At 50.6% G+C, this 18,931-nt stretch overlaps 1 protein-coding gene across 5 annotated transcripts in view; it reads right to left on the bottom strand.

The window, feature by feature from the left end:
* Nucleotides 1-18,641, bottom strand: part of SLC2A6 (solute carrier family 2 member 6) — a 29,047-nt gene extending 10,406 nt beyond the window's left edge. For 2 of the 5 annotated variants that reach the window (XM_077306168.1, XM_077306171.1), the window contains exons 1-4: nucleotides 18,202-18,446; nucleotides 17,949-18,111; nucleotides 11,802-12,008; nucleotides 4,812-4,911 (exon numbers count right to left, since the gene is read on the bottom strand). In XM_077306168.1, the coding sequence (XP_077162283.1) occupies nucleotides 4,812-4,911; nucleotides 11,802-12,008; nucleotides 17,949-18,111; nucleotides 18,202-18,305 (574 nt within the window). In that variant the 5' untranslated portion in view covers nucleotides 18,306-18,446. Of the gene's footprint in view, nucleotides 1-4,811; nucleotides 4,912-11,801; nucleotides 12,009-17,948; nucleotides 18,112-18,201 lie in introns of all 5 variants that reach the window. The other 3 variants (XM_077306169.1, XM_077306167.1, XM_077306172.1) reach the window with 3 other exon arrangements.
* Between the last annotated feature and the right edge of the window lie 290 nt (nucleotides 18,642-18,931).

Raw genomic sequence — 18,931 nt, 5'->3', positions numbered from 1 at the left:
CAGCTTCTCCTCTCAGAGCTGATCACAGGAAGCATTCTACACATGCCCAGAAATATCCTAGCCACAATTTGCTTTACAGTTTGCTTTACACAATTTGCTTTACAAAGTGGAGGCCCTGGCAATACCAAAAAGGAAAAAGAAAACAGAGTAGGTTGGCGGGGTGGGGGGGTCCTCAACCCTCATTTGTATGAGCTGTGGAGGCAGGAGGAATCCCACAGGCTGCAGCTCTGACTGTCAAACACAAAGCAGGGGTTGGACTGGGTGGCCCTTTGTGACCTCTTCCACCTCGCAGTGATTCCAATTTTGGGGTTCTGTGCTTGTTCTGGCGCCACAGTCTGAGAGAAATCCATCAGGACTCAGCCAAACTTTCACGGAGGCCTACAGGGTCATGACCCTAACGAGGGCCTAATTTCAACTATTACCTGTGACCTGGGCTTGCTTGTAGCTTTGAGTATAGAATCATAGAATAATAGAGTTGGAAGGGATCTCATGGGTCATCTTGTCCAGCCGCCTGCACTATGCAGGACACTCACAACCCTATTGCTCATCCCCTATAACCTGCCACCCCCTTAAGCCTTCACAGAATCAGCCTCTCTGTCAGATGGCTATCCAGCCTCTGTTTAAACATTTCCAAAGATGGAGAACCCACCACCTCCCTAGGAAGCCTGTTCCACTGAGAACCTGCTCTAACTGTCAGGAACTTCTTCCGGATGTTTAGATGGAATTTCTTTTAAATTAATTTCATCCCATTCATTCTGGTCCGTCCCTCTGGGGCAAGAGAACAATTCTGCTCCATCCTCCACAGATCCCCACTCAGATCCCCACTCAGTCGTCTCCTCTCTAGGCTAAAGCTCCCCCAACCTTTCTTCATATGTCTTGGTCTCCAAACCTCTCACCATCTTTGTTGCCCTCCTCTGGACACGTTCCAGTTTGTCAACATCCCTCTTCAACTGGGGTCCCCAAAACTGAACACAGTACTCCAAATGAGGCCGAACCAGAGCAAAGTGGTACCATCACCTCCTGTGATCTGGACACGATACTGCATTTGATACAGCCCAAAATCCCATTTGCCTTCTTAGCCACTGAGTCACACTGCTGACTCATGTTCAATGTATAGTCCACTAAGGCTCCCAGATCCTTTTCGCACATGCTACTGCCAGATCCTTTTCGCACATGCTACTGCCAAGACAAGTCTCCCCCATCTTATATTGGTGTATTTGGTTTTTCCTACCTAAATGCAGAACTTTACATTTGTCCCTATTGAACTTCATTTTATTCAGTTTAGCCCACTTCTCGAGCCTATCAAGATCATCCTGTATTCTGTTGCTGTCTTCAGTTGTGTTTGCTACCCCTCCCTGCAAATTTAATAAGTATCCCCTCTAATCCCTCATCCAAATCGTTTATAAATATGTTGAACAACACAGGCCCCAGGACTGATCCTTGGGGTACTCCACTTGTCACTCTTTTCCAAGAGGTTGCTGAACCATTAACAAGTATCCTCTGGGTACAATTTGTCAACCAGTTATTGATCCACCTTACAGGATCCATGCGGCATTTTACCAACTTGTTAACAAGAATATCATGTGGAACCTTATCAAAAGTTTTACTAAAATCCAGATAAACTATGTTCACGGCATTCCCCTGATCCAGCCAGGTAGTAACTTTCTCAAAAAAAGAGATAAGGTTGGTCTGACATGACTTGTTCTTGTGAAACCCATGCTGAGTCTTAGAAATCACAGCTCTCAGTTCCAGCTTCTCAAGGATCGAGTGTTTGATTATTTGTTCCAAAATTTTGCCAGCTACAGATGTCAAGCTGATGGGTCGATAATTACCGGGATCCTCCTTTTTTCCTTTCTTGAAGATGGGGATAACATTTGCCCACCTCCAATCATCTGGCACTTCACCTGTTCTCCAAGAAGTATCAGAAATAATGGACAGAGGTTCAGAGATGATATCTGCAAGTTATTTTAGTACCCTTGGATGCAGTTAATCTGGCCCAAAAGACTTTGTTTCATTTAAAGAAACTAGGTGTTTGTGGACTGTTCCAACAGTGAGCCTAGGCCACCATTCCCATCCCCTGTGTTGTGCTACATTTTTACCACATTGATCACTATTTCCTTCACAAGAGAAGACCGAGGAGAAATAGGAGTTAAGCAGTTCAGCCCTCTCTTCATCTGTTATCATTTTACTTTCTTGTCCTCGCAGTGGTGTCCCTATTCTTTTTCTTGCTTGAAATATAACTAAAGAAGCCTTTTTTGTTATGTTTAGCATTTCTTGCTAGCTTAAGCTCATATTGAGCTTTAGCTTTCCTAACACTCCCCCTACAATTATTGAGTATTTGTTTATACTCATCTTTGGTAATAAGGCCTTCCTTTCATTTCCTAAATGACTCTTTTTTTATTCCTCAAATCTTTTGACAACTGCTTATGGAGCCAACTTGGCTTCCTTAGGCTTCTTCCATCTTTTCTTCTCAAGGGAATTGTTTGTGATTGAGCCTTCAGTATTTCACTTTTAAGAAACTCCCAGCCCTCTTGGATTCCCATCTCTTTAAGTCTTTCTGACCATGGGACTATACGCAACATACCTTTAAGTCTGTGAAAATCAGCTTTCCTGAAGTCCAGTCTATACATATGACTACGTAAAGGTTTTCTCTTTCCCACAATTAAAAATTCCAAAAGCACATGGTCACTGCTACCAAGTGTGCCCACTACTTCCACCTCATCTACCAGTTCTTCCCTATTGATGACAATCAAGTCTGAAATAGCAGAGCCTCTGGTTCCCCTCTTACTTTCTGGGAAATTAAGCTGTCGGCAAGACAAGTTAAGAATTTAACGGAGTTTGCATTTTTAGCAGAGCTGGTCTTCCAACAGATATCTGGGTAATTGAAGTCACCCATGACCACTGTTTCCCCCTTTTTGAAAACTGTATAATTTGGTCTAGGCGTATCTCATCCAAGTCCTCTGTCTGGCTTGGTGGTCTATAGCAGACCCCCACACTAATACCACTCTCATTTCCTACTCCCTTTATATTTACCCAAATACACTCAATTTAACTTTCGTGCTTGGATACCTGTATTTCTTCACAAGTATAAAGATTCGTAACATATATTGCTATACCTCCCCCCTTGTTTTCTTGTCTGTCTCTTCTGAATAGATTGTACCCCTCAATTTTAGTATTCCAGTTGTGAGTATCATCACACCAAGTTTCTGTGATTCTTATTAGGTCATAGCCCCCTTCCTCTATTATGACTACTAGTTCCTCCTGCTTGTTTCGCATACTCTGTGCATTGGTGTAGAGACATCATAATCCATCCTTTGTGTGCCTCATGGTATTGGTTTTTGATCTGCCTTGTAAGCTAGTAGTTCCCTGCTTATGTAACATTCCCTGTAGATTTGAGATCTTCTCATGTTCAGATCTGGCCATCACACCAAGTTCTGAATTTACGTCTTGCTCCTCCTTTGTGTCTAGTTTAAAGCCCTCTTCACCAGGTGTGCAAGGGTTCTCCCAAAAATACTTTTTCCCTCTCTTGTGAGATACACACCGTCTCCTGATAATAGCCCCTCATATTGACATCGTTGACCATGATTCAGAAATCCAAATTGTTCCCATCAACACCACTGACGTAGCCGGTCATTTACTTGCATAATTTTTCCCTCTCTTCCTATGTCTCGGCCACTTACAGGAAGGACTGATGAAAACACAACCTGTGCTCCCAGGTCCTTTACCTTTTTCCGTATATCCACAAAGTCTTTTTGTGCTGAATCTTTTATTAGGTGGTCGACCTTTTCATAGAATCAAAGAATCATTGAGTTGAAATGGGCCATACAGGCCACCTAGTCTCACCCCCTTCTCCGTGCAAGTTTAGCCTAAAGCAGTGGTCCCCAACCTTTCTGAGGCTGGGGACCGGCAGGGCATCGGGCCGCGCCCGCATGGCCGCGCGGCCCGGCCCTGATTCCCTCTCCCCGCCCTCCTGCAGTAAGAAGCTTCCCGGGCCGCAAGCTTGCGGCCTGGGAAGTTTTTTACTGCGGGGGGGGGGCGGGGAGAGGGAGCCGCGGCCTGGCGCCATGGCCTTCGCGGCCCGCAGATTGGGGACCACTGGCCTAAAGCATCCAGGATAAGTATCTGTGCAGCTGCTGCTTGAAGACTGCCAGCAAGGGCAGTCCCCACCTCCTTAGGCAGCCCATTCCACTGCTGAACTATGTGGAAATTTTTTTCCTGATATCTAGCCGATATCGTTCTCCACGTAGTTTAAATCCAGTACCGTGAGTCCTACCCTCTGCTGGCAGCAGAAACCTTTCCCTGCCCTCTGTGACAACTTTTCAAATACTTCAAGAGAGCCCTCCTGTCCCCTCTCAGCCTCCTCTTCTCCAGGCGGAACATTCTCAAATCCCCCAGCCTTTCCTCACAGGGCTTGATTACCAGGCCCTGGATCATTCTTGTCACTCTCCTCTGCACCATCTCAATTTTGCCCACGTCCTTTTTGAAGTGAGGCCTCCACCCTGGCCTCCACCAAAGACCTGGAGGAAGAGACCTGCAGGCCCTGCAGAACCCAGAAACCTTTGTCAGGGCCCTCCGCTTTCCCTGGAGCTCATTCCCTCAAGTCAGGGCCAGGACCAACAAGGTTCTGGCCTCGGTCAAGGTCAGGCGAGCCTCCCTTGTCCAACAGATGCATATCTGCAGAGTGTAATGCCCTGCAGGTGGCCTAAAGAAACCTGATCTGGGACAGGGGTTGGCCGCTTCAGACCACCAGCTGCCCAGAGTGAGGCCTGCCAATCTTGTTCCACTTGAGGAGATTTGCACAGCATACTTGCCTAAAGCGTAGAGGGCGAGGGCACCCAAAACAGCCATGATCTGCGGGCAGGAACCCAGAGCACCTCGGACCCCAGGATGAGAGATCTCAGAAATGTAGACCTGGAAGCACAGAGAGAAGGTCAAGGGGTGCTTGGGACACACCAAAAGGCTGCCCAGACAGTATTTCTGTTGCCTGATCAGCAAACACAATGTTGTTCCTGGGAACCAGAGCCTGCCAAGCTATTAAAGGACAGTTCCTGAACAAACAGGACCTCGAAAACCATCTGGTTCGGCTCTGGTGTCTTCCCTACATGCCAGATTTCTTCAGCCTCTAAAAACTTTGCTGATCTCTGGGTAGGACCTGGGATTGCCCTGGAAGAACAACTCATCTCCATCTTAGGAAGGCAGATTCTGTGGCATCTCAACCCCACAGCACTCCCTCCCTCCCTCAGACATTACCCTCCCTGAGCACCCGCTCCAGCCCCTCGGTCCACCCCCTGCCTTGACCTCATCCCTGGGCTGTACAAGGGAGCACTCCTCATTGAGACCAGCAGCTTCCAGAGGCTAAGCATCCCATGCTGAGGGAGGCCGTGGGCACAGAGACTGGGGTGGCCGGGAGGTCAGTGTGCTGAATGCACAACCCTGGCAGTCATCCAGCACCTCTTCCTCTTAGGAAAACACTTGCCTGCAGGTGCATGTTCTGTTTCAAACGCTTCCACTCAAGCATCATATGACCTAGTAGTAGATGTTTCTTTTAAAAAATTCTAGAACTTATTCTTACCAACAGGATGTCTTTTTTTGGGGGGGGGGGATTTCTGCACATGTTGAGACATGCTTAGCTCACTACCCATGTGCGTGCGTTTGACCAGAAGCAGACCATGCAGGAGTGCAGCAGCCCCACCTGATGGTTTTTCTTTCAAGCATCAGCGCCCCACGTAATTCCTGTCCTCCAGCATTTTCTATCATACATTCAGGCAAGGCACTTCATGCCTCTGTATCCTGTCAATGAAGCACTTGGAAATTCTCTGTCTCACAAACACACAACCAAAGTTCTGGACATAGAAATCCTCCTCTGCACAACCTGGCATAGCCTCTATGCACACTGAGTGTGGTATGGATGAGAAGAGAGGCACCCGAGGGGACACGGATGAACCACGGCAAAGGAGCTGGTTGCAACTTGATGGCACTTAATCAGGTTTTTCGCAACGGGGTGTGTGTGTATGGGGGGGGGCTTTGGGGCACCAGGCTGTTTTGTTCTTTGGCTGCCTTTGTTTGTCTTCATGATGTTCAGTTCAGTTCCAATGGACTAAAACATTTTTGTATATCATCTTGCAAACCACATTTTGAAAAGTAGTGACTTTTTAAAAAAAAAAACCTCAATGTTCTGTTTACTTTAGCACCCTTATCCCAGTCTCCAGGTGATGCAGCAGAGGCCCTGAATTGCTGCCTGGCTGGCTAAAAGTGAACCCTGGCAAACAAAAGCCCTGCTAACTGGGAAGGAGGAGGTGTGCAAGACGGGGCCTTCCCCACTTCTGATGGTGCCCAGCTGGCCCTTGCCCACGCAGTCAAAAGCCGTGGGCTCCTACTGGATCCGGCTGCCCTGTCGGAAAAGCAAGTGAATGCAGCAGCAAGGGTGGCATTCTTCCCACTCAGCCTAGCCCATAAAATGGCCCCAAGACTTGATCCACGTGACCTGGCCAGCCGAGCCCAGTAACATTCAGACCAGACTAGTCTACACTCGAAATCAATTCGGAACTGGTCCAGAAAGCCCACAAAGCATGTGTATTACTTCCATTCTGCAACCCCTCAATTGGTTGCCCATTTGTTATCATGCTATCACTAACGAAGCCTTTCATGGTCTTGTTCCCTCTTATTTATGGGACTGCCTACCTCTCTATGCTCCACCACGACAACTCCACTCATAGCAGCAGAGGGACCTGCAGGTGCCAACCTGCAAATGAGCAAAATCAACTACTGCCTGTCCATGTGTTTTCTCGGTTGTAGCTCCTGCTTTGTGGAACGGCTGGCCTGAGGAGGTCAGGAAAGCTCCTGCTCTCTGGCCTGGCCTTTCATAGGCAGAGCAAAACCGAACTATTCTGGAGGGTTTTCCTGCCCAGGCTGCACAACACAAAATGGTTTCACAAACCGCTATGGGGACTTGGGACTTGTGGTCTGGTCTGCAGCATACCCCACATTCATAGACTCATAGAATCACAGAGTTGGAAGGGACCTCCTCGGTCAGAAAAATGAAAAGCATGCCTACTGGATGGGGGATACGCTTCTAGGTAGCACTGTGTGTGAACGAGACCTTGGGGTACTTGTGGATTGTAAGCTAAACATGAGCAGGCAGTGTGATGCAGCGGTAAAAAAGGCAAATGCCATTTTGGGCTGTATCAACAGGGGCATCACATCAAAATCACAAGATGTCATAGTCCCATTGTATACGGCACTGGTCAGACCGCACCTGGAGTACTGTGTGCAGCTCTGGAGGCCTCACTTCAAGAAGGACGCAGATAAAATTGAAAGGGCCAAGCCCTATGAAAATAGGTTGAGGGACTTGGGAATTTTCAGCCTGGAGAAAAGGAGGTTGAGAGGGGACATGATAGCCCTCTTTAAGTATTTGAAAGGTTGTCACTTGGAGGAGGGCAGGATGCTGTTTCTGTTGGCTGCAGAGGAGAGGACGCGCGGTAATGGGTTTAAACTACTATAGGCTAGATATCAGGAAAAAAATTTTCACAGTCAGAGTAGTTCAGCAGTGGAATAGGCTGCCTAAGGAGGTGGTGAGCTCCCCCTCACTGGCAGTCTTCAAGCAAAGGTTGGATACACACTTTTCTTGGATGCTTTAGGATGCTCTGGGCTGATCCTGCATTGAGCAGGGGGTTGGACTAGATGGCCTGTGTGGCCCCTTCCAACTCTATGATTCTATGATTGCATACAGAATCCTATTATGTACTTTCTGTGTTGCTTAACCGGTCATCTAAACACTTATGTGGTGCTCCTGTTTCCTGTCTCCTCATATCTGAATGCATTCCTCATGGAATGTCTGGTCAACTGTACTGACTCCACCTGGAGTCCCTGTGAGAAAACGATGTGAGGCATAAATAATGTACCTGAACAGTGAGCCCCATCATCTCTCTGCTGGCCAGGGTGCTTTGCGGGTCATTTCAACCCCTGCAGGATCAGGACCAGCCCAGGGGAGGAAGCAGCGGCCAGCAAGAGAGAACCAAGGTCCAGGTTGCATCAGCCTGGGCAGCCCCCGCCTTCCTCATTTGAATCATTGCTCAACAGAAGTCTGTGAAAGCCCCCAGTCAACAGAGGCGGAAGGAAGACTGCAGAAATCGCTTCCCTTGCCCTGGCCAATATTACAGGCGGGGGGGGGGGGGTGGAGAACCCAAGGAGAGCGCCCTTCTCCCCCTTCCTTTGCACTTGGCCCCAGACATCAACAGTCTGCAGGGCTGGGAAGAAGGGAAGAGAACAATCACTGGGCTCCCCTTTAGATGAGTGTGGGCGGTGTTAGGACCTCCAAGTTGTGATTGTCCAAAGTCCTGGAGCCCAGGATGACTTTGACTGGTTGGGGGACAGAGCTTTATCAAGTTATCAAGGGGGTGTGTGTGTGGCAGCCATCCATGAGACAGGTAGAGGCTCATGCAGCAGGCCTCAAATGTTAGCAACCGAGCTTGCCAGCTCCAGATCAAGAAACACCTGGAGATTTTGTGGATAGAGTTTGGAGGAGGGCAGGGTTGAGGGAGGCAAAGGACCCCAGCCCACCTTCCCAAGCAGCTGTCTTCTCCAGGGGAACCTGCTCTCCTTAGTTTACAGATCAGGCACAATCCCAGGAGATCTACAGGCCCCCATGGAGGCTGCCACCACATGGCAACCCAAAGCTTTTCACTTGGATTCTACTTTAAAAGCAAGTGCAAGTAAAATTAGCCCGTGTGCTGTGAGTGGGAGTTGAGTGCTAGGCTGGGATTGGGAAGACCCAGGTTAGAATCTCCACTTGGCCAGACAGAAGCCCACTGCGTTGAGGAGAACAACGTTATCTGGGTGTGGCTTATGAAGTCAGGCTCAGAAGGAGGGGGAGAAGGGTTGTCTTCTGTTGCCCCAGAAGGGCGGACCAGATCCAATAGCTTGAAAATTCAAAAGAATTTTCAGCTAAATATTCAGAAGTTCCTGACAGTTAGAGTGGAACAGGCTTTCAGTGGAACAGGCTTTCTTGGGAGGTGGTGGGTTCTCCATCTTTGGAAATTTTTAAACAGAGGCTAGATAGCCATCTGACAGAAATGTTTATTTTTGAACTTAGGCAGATGGTGAGTGGGTGGGCAGGAAGGGATGTGCCAGGGTTTGTCTCTTGTGGCCCTTCCTTGCATACCCAGGGAATTACTAATTGCCGCTGTGAGTAGGTGAATTTCCTCCAAGCCAGGCTGGATTCTGGAAATTTTTGGTGGAGGGATCACTTGGGCATGAAATTGGGGTCACCGTGGGTGGACAGATAGTTGTGAATTCCTGCATTGTGCAGGGGGCTGGACTAGATGACCCTGAAGGTCCCTTCCAACTCTTCTATGATTCTGAGGCAGCAGGACACATAGGGCCACTGCTCAAAAGTCTCCAACCCTAGATCTAATTATGCTCACCCCTTGATTAGAAGGGGTCTTGACTGCAGACTTAAAGAAGGTCTGCTAGCCAGAGGCCAGTCGAATGATGGGGCTGGGGGGAGACTAAGGAGGAGTCTGGAAAAGGTGGCAGAAACTGCTCACAGAAAGGGGGAACACAGTGTTGCTCCAAACTTGAACTTCTGGCATTTTAACTGAAATCTGCCGTTGTTTATTTTTGTCTATTTGGCTTCCCTCTATGATCACAATATTTGCATTATAAAAGGGAGTGAAAACCAGTTCCATTTCATACAGGAAGGAAGTATAATGTGTGTGTTAGAGATTAAGAAATGTGGGCAGGGGAAGTATCAGGCCCTTGGATCAACCGACAAGCTGATTAAATCAGTTTGCTTACAGTATTAAATCAGTTTGCTTACCCCAAACACAACACATAAAACTTAGGATACATAAAACACCGAAAGAGCCACTAAACTAAGGGAACAGTTCCCATGGAACGGTTGGGTTATAACTAGGGTTGCCATCCTCCAGCTAGGGCCTGGAGATCTGCCAGAATTGTAACTGGCCACAGAAATCAGTTCCACTCAGGTGCGAATGGCCTCTTGGCAGGTGTCCCGCATGGCCTTGTTTCCTGCTGAGGCCTCTGCCCCCCTCAAGCTCTAACCCCAAGTGGCCAGTCCTTTCCCACCCCAAAGCGGGGCCTGCCTTGGAGAAACGGGCTCTGTCGGTAGGCCAAGGGGAGCAGCGGAATGCCTCTCGCACCAGTTCCAGTGGCTCCCGGTCGGTTTCTGAGTTTCAAAGTACGGATTTTAAGAATGAAAGTTTAAGGATGCAAAATCCTTCTTGCCTCAGCTGTTTAGAGAACACAGATGAGGCCTTTCTTCACAGTTACCACTAAAATTTAGGAAGGGACTTACAGGAAGCTGGGCAAGACCTTATGGGTGGTGGCACTTCATAGGTGGAACTCCGACTCCAAAGAAGACGGGTCAAAGCACTTTTTCCACAAGACTGATATTTTATTAGATTTTTAGACTACCTTCCCAGCAAGCCACCTCAAGGTGGTGCACAAGTTTATGTAAAATACAAACTTAAAATTAAGTTTTAAAATTAATTTAGATAAATAACAGCACGTTAAAACAGCAGCGATACTTCCTCAAACCTCTATAGTAAATGGGGCCATAAATAGGTAGGCAGATAGTTAACTCTGGCCCCAACCAAAAGCCCGGCAGAAGAGCTTTGTCCGACAGGCCCTGCGGAATTGTGCTAAGTCTGGAAGGGCCCTGATGAAGCGGGAAAGTAAAGAAAATGACTGCAGCCTTCTAAGTGACGATACAGTTATTAGAAATTGGCTATAGTTCAGCATGTTGGTCTGACTGTTCCTGACTCTTGGTTCTTATCAAGAGGAGAGCAGCATGTTCGTCTCTGGAATGCAACTTCTCTATGAGTTGGCTGAACAAGGTCAGGCCGGTCGTATCTTCTAACTGTCAAGGGCAGGAAGCATGGGTATGCCAACACAATGTGTGCATCATCTTTTGCAGCCTCCAAGGAAAGGGTATTTAACACTATGCCATCCTATTGATCTCTGCGCAGACTTGGAAATGCCCCTGTGTCTATTTTGCTGCAGTAGAGTACATATTAAAAAGACTTCCCTCTCAGAGTGATAACTGGAAGCATTGCACTGAGCATCTCTGGGAGTTCATTCCAGCAAGCAGGGGCCAAGACAGAAAATGTCCTGGCCCTGGTTGAGGCCAGACATACCTCGTTGGGGTCAGGGACCACCAACTGACTGGCGAACAGAGCATTCTTTGGGGGGTATAGATAGAGAGGCGGTCTCTCAGATACACAGAACCTGGACCATGGATGGCTTTCTGGACATGTACAGAAACCATAAACTTGACCTGGAATTCGACTGGGAGCCAGTGCAGTTGTTGGAGCACAGGTTGAATACATGATCTTCAGGGTGTATCTATAAGGATCCTGGCTGCTGCATTGTGGACCAGTTGTAATTTCTGGAGCAAGGATAAGGGCAGATGCTTTTAAAAATTGTTCCTGGATTTTAGCTTTTCACACTGTGTTCATATTTTAAACCTTTTAGTTTTTTAACTCTTAGTCTCAACTGGTTCTTAAAATGGTGTGGCCTCTCTTTGGATCCGAAAGGCAGAACCTCTTCCAAATTCTGGAAGGGATAGAAGAGTCTGCAGCCACGGTGGCTGGCCGCCCGATTGCAAAGGCCACCCTCTCACCCACTCTGAGCAAGGCCTCTCCGTCTCTTGGTCCCGCTCTTGGCCACCAGACCTCTCCGAGGGCAGCAGCCCACCGTCAAGTGCCAGCCAGCAGCCTGACAAGGCGGCCAACCTGCAAGTCCGTCAGCCCATTCTTGCACTTGGTCTGACACTTCCTTACCGGTATGGAGGCAGAGGTGACACCACCTGCAAAGCCCGTCAGCAGCCTTCCCACCAGCAGCATCCAGACTTCTTGTGCGCTGCCCATCAAGAGGTACCCGAGAACAGAAGGGATGGCAGAAAACATGATGCTCAGCTTGCGGCCCAAGCGGTCGTTGAAGTACATGGTGCCCAGACCACCGGCAGCAGCTCCCAGAGTGAAGATGGACTGCAATCCAGAGAGAGAACGGGACAGCATGCAGGTGGGCAACTCTGGAACGTGCAGCAGCAGCAGCAGGTGCCCGTGAGATGGGGTGGGTGACTTCAGCCCCCTGAACTTCTCAGCTTCCATTTTTTAAAAATCCCATTTCTAGTCCTCTTGCTTGCAACTGGGTAGTGGTGGTGGTGGTGGTGGTGGTGGGGGGGAGCGAAACAAGGCATTGCAGGCAAAAGCTGAATACTGACCTCCTCCTTCAGGAGACCCCAGCCTGTATTTGGACACCCAGAGGGGGTGGGTTGAGCTCATGGATACAGCAGGATACAGCAGAGCACATAAATACAGATGCCAACCAATTTTAAATAGAATTCCATGTCTCTGAAGCTTCAGCCTTTTCAAGATAACAGAAGTGTGAAATGGCATACAATGTGATTTTTTTGCTTGGTAATTTTTAGCAGAAACAGGCCCTTGGCAGCCTCAGCCCTTGAATTTGTCACCCCCAAATTGGGAGGGGCTTCTGTGCTGGGAGAAACTTAATCCTTATCCATTGTTCCTCTTCCCTGGGGGGTGGAACGAGTCCGGGGTGTCCGAGTTGGAATAGGGTCAATCAGGGTGCGGCCAGCTTTTGGCCCTGCCCCTACAGCTCCTGCCCTCCTTTCCTGGACGCTAGCCACTTTGCTCGCAGATGCCTGAGGGAGAGACACACAGAGTGCCCTGCCAAACCACAAACGGGCCCTGCTTCCCTACTACAAGCGAGTCCTGATTACCGGCTATGGCTCCTGCTGCGAGGGAGAGAGAGGGGAGAGAGATATATATGTGCTTGCCGGTGTCCCTTGGGTCCTAGCACCCATTACATTCCTGGTTGCAATGGGTTTCTTGCTAGTTAATTCATAAAATCATTAATAGGTCCTTTGACTCCAGAGAGCTCTTTGAATGAGTCATTGGTGTATCATAACAGCAGCCTCTCCTGTGAGTGGATAATGTCTCTGTATCAAATGTGGATCAAATTCTGTCACAAACAATACAGGGAGGTAGCCGAACTAGGATTTGATTCTCTGCATGAGTCACTGCTCTAAAGTTTGTTTCCTTCCAATCAGGAAGCGCCCCTTGATCAGTGACTGATACAGACTATACATAGCTCAAGGCAGGTAATTCTTATTGTCTTGCAGTGTACAGGGTTGTAACAGTTAAATGGCAGCTTCAGCTTTGATTCAGAAGTGTGCCTTAGCTATCGCAAGGTCAGGTAAAGCTGTCTTAGAGCCCACATCCTTCTCAAAGATAGATATGAGAGATCACAGCAGGCTCACCTGGTACTCAGCTTTGAACAGCTGGATACACAGGAAGCTGCCTAATAGACTGTCTGTCTCTCAAACTCAGTATTGTCTACTCCCACTGCCAGTGGCTCTTCGGGGTCTCAGGTGGAGAACTTTCGTTTTGCCTGCTAGGGCATCCATTTAACTGGAAATGCTGGGAATGAAACCTGGGTCTTATCTACACTGGGCTTTTCATCTTCTATCAGCTCAGATTTTAAAAACCACTCTGCACCTCATCTCTTTTCCAGTCTGATGTCAATCGGGTTTATTATTCCATCTGCAAGATCCTGACTTCACTCCATAGTCACACCACCTTTTCTCTGGGATATCAGAGAGTGGAAATTATCCACTTAATTGGAGAAAATGTACTCCAAAATCCACGTGCTTTTTGGATTTTCTTTCCCCCCCTTCTTCCTAGCCTGGCCACGCCTCCATTGTTCTCCCTGAGGCTGTTGCCTCCACTCCCCCCTCCCCCTGCTCACCCTGGCTACAGAGCCAGCCAGGAAAGCAAAAATCAACAAGCCGCCTCTTGTTCCTTCAGCATTTTTCCCTCCCCCAGCTTGCTCCGGCTGTAGAGTTGGGGGACAAAAGGCTGGAAATAAAGCCCTCTCCAGCCCTGTGCTCCTTCAATGCCAGCTGGAGCTTCAAACCACCCCCGCTCCCTCCTCCCAGCTCCTGCACTCTGGCTTCAGAGCTAGCTGGGAGTGAATGTGAAAGTAAAAGGTGCCTACAGCTGCTGGCACATGTCCACCCCCCACCCCTCGATCAAGCAGGAAGGAGAGAGATGGACAATAGGAAAGATTCAAGTACAAATTATAGTGTCTGACTAAAAGTTGTTTCAAGTCAGGGAAAAGCAATGTTGCAGATCTATTGCAAGATCTGGGTTCAGATCTATCAGAACTTGTCAGGATGGGGAAAAATGAGTGCAGATAGTACCGTGGGACCTTCTGCATACCAAGCAGATGCTCTACCACTGAACCGCAGCCTCTCCCCCGAAAGTTAATGGGGCACTGGTCCCACTTTCACAGGTGTGCTCCTGATTTTATGTATTATTGTTTTTACCATCTTGTTGCAGCAGAATTACGCTGACCCCTCATGGGGTTTTCAAGGCTACAGACATTCAGAGGCGGTTTGCTATTGCCTGACTCCATGTACTGACCTTGATGGTCCTTGGTGGTTTCCTAGTGGAAAGCTGACTGGGCCAACACTGCTTAGCTGCTGAGATCTTATTAGATGGGGCTGGCCTGGGCTACCAGGGTTGGGGATTTCTTTTGCGCTCCTCCCTTTCTCCGTGGATCTCAGGGTGGGAAGTTGCTTTTAATTTTCCTGACATGAAGCTTATCAAGGAGGTCAGGCCAAAAGACAGGGTCTGGTTTTGCTTGAATCCAGCCAGAGGACACACGTCCCAACCTGTGGCCTCACCTTGGGTACTTCTGCAAAACTAGATGATGATTCGGGGTGCCAACAAGCATGACCACCTCCTGAAATCAGGGGTGGAGCATCCAAAGGGCAGGTCTAATATACGAGGGGGCGGGCCGGGTAGGAGAGGGAAGGATGGGTGGGGAGGGTCCACCTCCTCCTGCATTCTGTTTGACAACATGCCTCACCATTCGTCCTGGAAGACCAATAGAAAGGACACAGAAGAGGCCAGGGGCTCCACCTTGTGCTGCCTCCCAGCCCTGGGCTGCAGGGGGTTTCTGCCTCTGAATGCTTCCCTGGACTCTTCTTGGCTAATAGAGTCATGGCCCTCGGCTAGCCTGATCTCATCTGGTCTGGGAAGCTAAGCAGGGTCAGCCTGGGTTGGCCATTTGGGGGGAGACCAGCAAGGAAGTTGGGGGCTGCTGTGCAGAAGCAAGCCAGGGAAGCCACCTGTGTTTGCCTCTTGCCTTGAAAACCCCATGAGGGGTCGCTGTGGATCGGCTGTGGCTTGGCAGCCCTTTCCACCCCCAGCCCAGTCATCCACCACGGATCTCTCCGCTGCCTCTCCATCCAACCCGTTGGGGCTCCTGGCCATCAGGGCTTCCACCACGGGGGAACTACTCACTGAGGAAGCAGTACTGCTTTTCCAACTCTCCCATTTCCCAACATTTTCATTGGATGTCCCCATGTTCTACTGTTCTGGAAGGGGGAGAAAATCATAAAGTTGGAAGGGACCTCAAGGGTCATCTAGTCCAACCCCCTGCACTATGCAGGACACTCACAACCCTCACGCTCATCCACTGTCACCTGCCACCCCTTTGAACCTTCACAGAATCAGCCTCTTCATCAAATGGCTCTCCAGCCTCTGTTTAAGAGAGCCAGTTTGGTGTAGTGGTTAGGAGTGCGGACTTGTAATCTGGCATGCCAGGTTCGATTCTGCGCTCCCCCACATGCAACCAGCTGGGTGACCTTGGGCTTGCCATGGCACTGATAAAACTGCTCTGACCGGGCAGTGATATCAGGGCTCTCTCAGCCTCACCCACCCCACAGGGTGTCTGTTGTGGGGAGAGGAATGGGAAGGCGACTGTAAGCCGCTTTGAGCCTACTTCAGGTAGGGAAAAGCAGCATATAAGAACCAACTCTTCTTCTTCTTAAAAATTTCCTGTCAGGAACTTCTTCTGGATGTTTATACAGAATTTCCTTTGCATTAATTTCATCCCATTAATTCAGGTCTATCCCTCTGGGGCAAGAGAGAACAATTCTGCTCCATTTTCTGTATGGCAGCCTTTTAAATATTTGAAGATGGTTATCAGATCCCCTCTCAGTCGTCTCCTCTCCAGGCTAAACAGACCCATCTCCCCCAACCTTCCTCATATGTCTTTGTCTCCAAACCCCTCACAATCCTTGTTGCCCTCCTCTGGACACGCTCCAGTTTGTCAACATCCCTCTTCAACTGGGGTGCTCAAAACTGAACCCAGGACTCCAAGTGAGGCCGAACCAGAGGGGAGTAAAGCGGTACCATCACCTCCTGTGATCTGGACACGATACTCCGTTTGATACAGCCCAAAATCCCATTTGCCTTTTTAGCCACTGAGTCTAATAAGACTCCTAGATCCTTTTTGCACATACTGCCGCCAAGACAGAGCCTCTTGTGGCGCAGGGTGATAAGGCAGCAGACTTGTTGTCTGAAGCTCTGACCATGATGCTGGGAGTTCGATCCCATCAGCCAGCTCAAGGTTGACTCAGCTTTCCAACCTTCCGAGGTCAGTAAAATGAGTACCCTGCTTGCTGGGGGGCGGAATAGTAATGACTGGGGAAGGGAATGGCAAACCACCCTGTATTGTGTCTGCCAAGAAAATGCTAGAGGGTGTCACCCCAAGGGTCACACATGACTTGGTGCTTGCACAGGGAATACCTTTACTGCCAAGACAAGTCTCCCACATCCTATATTGGTGTATTTGGTTTTTCCTACCTAAATGCAGAACTTTACATTTGTCCCTATTGAGCTTCAATTTATTCAGTTTAGCCCACTTCTCGAGCCTATCAAAATCATCCTGTATCCTGATTCTGTCTTCAGTTGTGTTTGCTACCCCTCCCAGTTTAGTATCATCTGCAAATTTAATAAGTATCCCCTCTAATCCCTCATCCAAATCATTTATAAATATGTTGAACAACACAGGCCCCAGGACAGATCCTTGGGGAACTCCCCTTGTTCGCTCTACTCCATTTCTCTGTCTCATGTATAATGTTATACAGCAGTGGTCCCCAACCTTTCTGAGGCTGGGGACCGGCAGGGTATCGGGCCGCGCCCGCGCATCGAGCCGCGCCTGCGGGCCATGCCTGTGCATCGGGCCGCACCCGCGCAATGCACGGCCCGGCCCTGATTCCCTCTCCCCGCCCTCCCTCAGTAAGAAGCTTCCCGGGCCGCAAGCTTGCGGCCTGGGAAGTTCTTTACTGGGGGGGGGGGGCGGGGAGAGGGAGCCGCGGCCCGGCGCCATGGCCTTTGCGGCCCGCAGGTTGGGGACCACTGTTATACAGGATCCCATTTTTCCTCTGCCATATTCTCTCTAAAGCAAACACTTTCCACACCCTGAATAATGCATTTTCAATCTCCCTTTGATGCATTTTGCGACTAGGAAACGATCACTACGCTGGACTGAAAGTGCATAATTCTGCGAGTGGGAGAGGGCTGGGGCAACGATGCCCTGGATTCCTGGCGCTTGAGGGGTTTTGGCCACTGTGTGACAGAGAGCCTCGGACCAGACGGGCCGTTGGACTGATCCAACAAGACACCTCTTATATACTTATGCCTTTTGTGGCTGTTTTTGCTCAGTGTTTGGAAGGCAACAGTAGGGGGGGGGGGCTTCTGGAGTTCTGGCCCTGCTGGTGGACCTCCTGATGTCCACTGGGCTTGGCCACTGGTTGCACTGGATGGGCCACTGGCCCAATCGGACATGGCTTCTCTTCTGTTCTTGTGTCGCTCTGTCTTCTGGGTGCCTGCGGGGCAATAGCTGCGAGGGCTTCTGCACCTCTGCTGGACCTCCCGATGGCAATTGTGTCCGGGCTACTGGGGGCCCAGAGGGGGCTGGACTGGATGGCCCCCCCACCCCACCCCGCCCGGCCTTTCCCCCTTACCGGCGGCTTCCTCCCCACGGAGCCCTCCTCGGCCCGCCCCTGGCCCAGCCCAGCCCAGCCCAGCGCAGCGCAGCGCGCGTCTTACCCCGAACCAGGAGGCGGCGTGGCCGGTGAGCTGCAAGCCGGGGAGCTGCGCCTTCTGCAGGGCCGGGATGACGGGCGACGGGTAGACGAGGGCGAAGCCGAAGCCGAAGTTGCCCAGCACGGCGGCCAGGGCGGCCAGGAAGAGGCGGCGGCTGGGCAGCGACCTGGCGGGCGAGAGGGCAGGGGCGTCGGGCGCGGGCGGAGGGAGAGGCGCGGGTCGCCGGGCCGGGTCGGGCCGGGCGGCGGGGGCTTACCGGTAGTAGTCCTTCTCCAGCTGCCGGGCGTCCCGCTGGCCCACGGCCTCGTAGTCCTCGCCGGGCTCCCGCCGCAGGAGGGGCTCGTGCACGGTGGCCTCCATCGCGGCTCCGTCGCACCGGCCGGCCGAAAGCGAAAGGGATCCCCGCCGCCCAGCCCAGCCCAGCCCAGCAGCCCAGCCCAGCGCAGCGCGGGCGAAAGAGGAAGCGGCCGAGTCCGCGGGCCGGGGCGCCGGGCATGGCCGCCTTTGCGAAAGAGGGGAACTTCCCGCAGCGGCGGGGGGGGGGGGGGAGGGAGGCAGCCGCTGCTGCTGCTGCTGCTGCTGCTGCTGCTGCGCGCGGGGCCTGGGAGGGATGCTGCGCGAGGTGGCCACGGCTGACTCGCCCCTCCAGGCTCCCAGGCAGCCTGCCCGCTGCGCTTCGTGCTGAGCCCACCCGGTGGGAATGCAGAGCCAGGCGGACGAACTAATGGGCCGGGGGGGGGGGGCGGCGGCGGAATCATGTAAATATGTAGCTCCTCCATGTTTAATGGAACAGGCGGATTCTAGCAGTGTGACTTAAAGGTAAAGGTAAAGCACCGGGTCATGTCTGACCCTTGGGGTGACGCCCTCCAGCATTAGCATGGCAGACTCAATACGGGGTGGTTTGCCAGGGCCTTCCCCAGTCATGACCGTTTACCCCCCAGCAGCAAGCTGGGTACTCATTTTACCAACCTCGGAAGGATGGAAGG

The sequence above is a fragment of the Paroedura picta genome, chromosome 12, assembly GCF_049243985.1.
Source record: "Paroedura picta isolate Pp20150507F chromosome 12, Ppicta_v3.0, whole genome shotgun sequence".
NCBI classification, from domain to species: domain Eukaryota; kingdom Metazoa; phylum Chordata; class Lepidosauria; order Squamata; family Gekkonidae; genus Paroedura; species Paroedura picta.
Note: the sequence above shows the minus strand (reverse complement) of the source record. Positions and strands in the feature narration are given on the sequence as shown.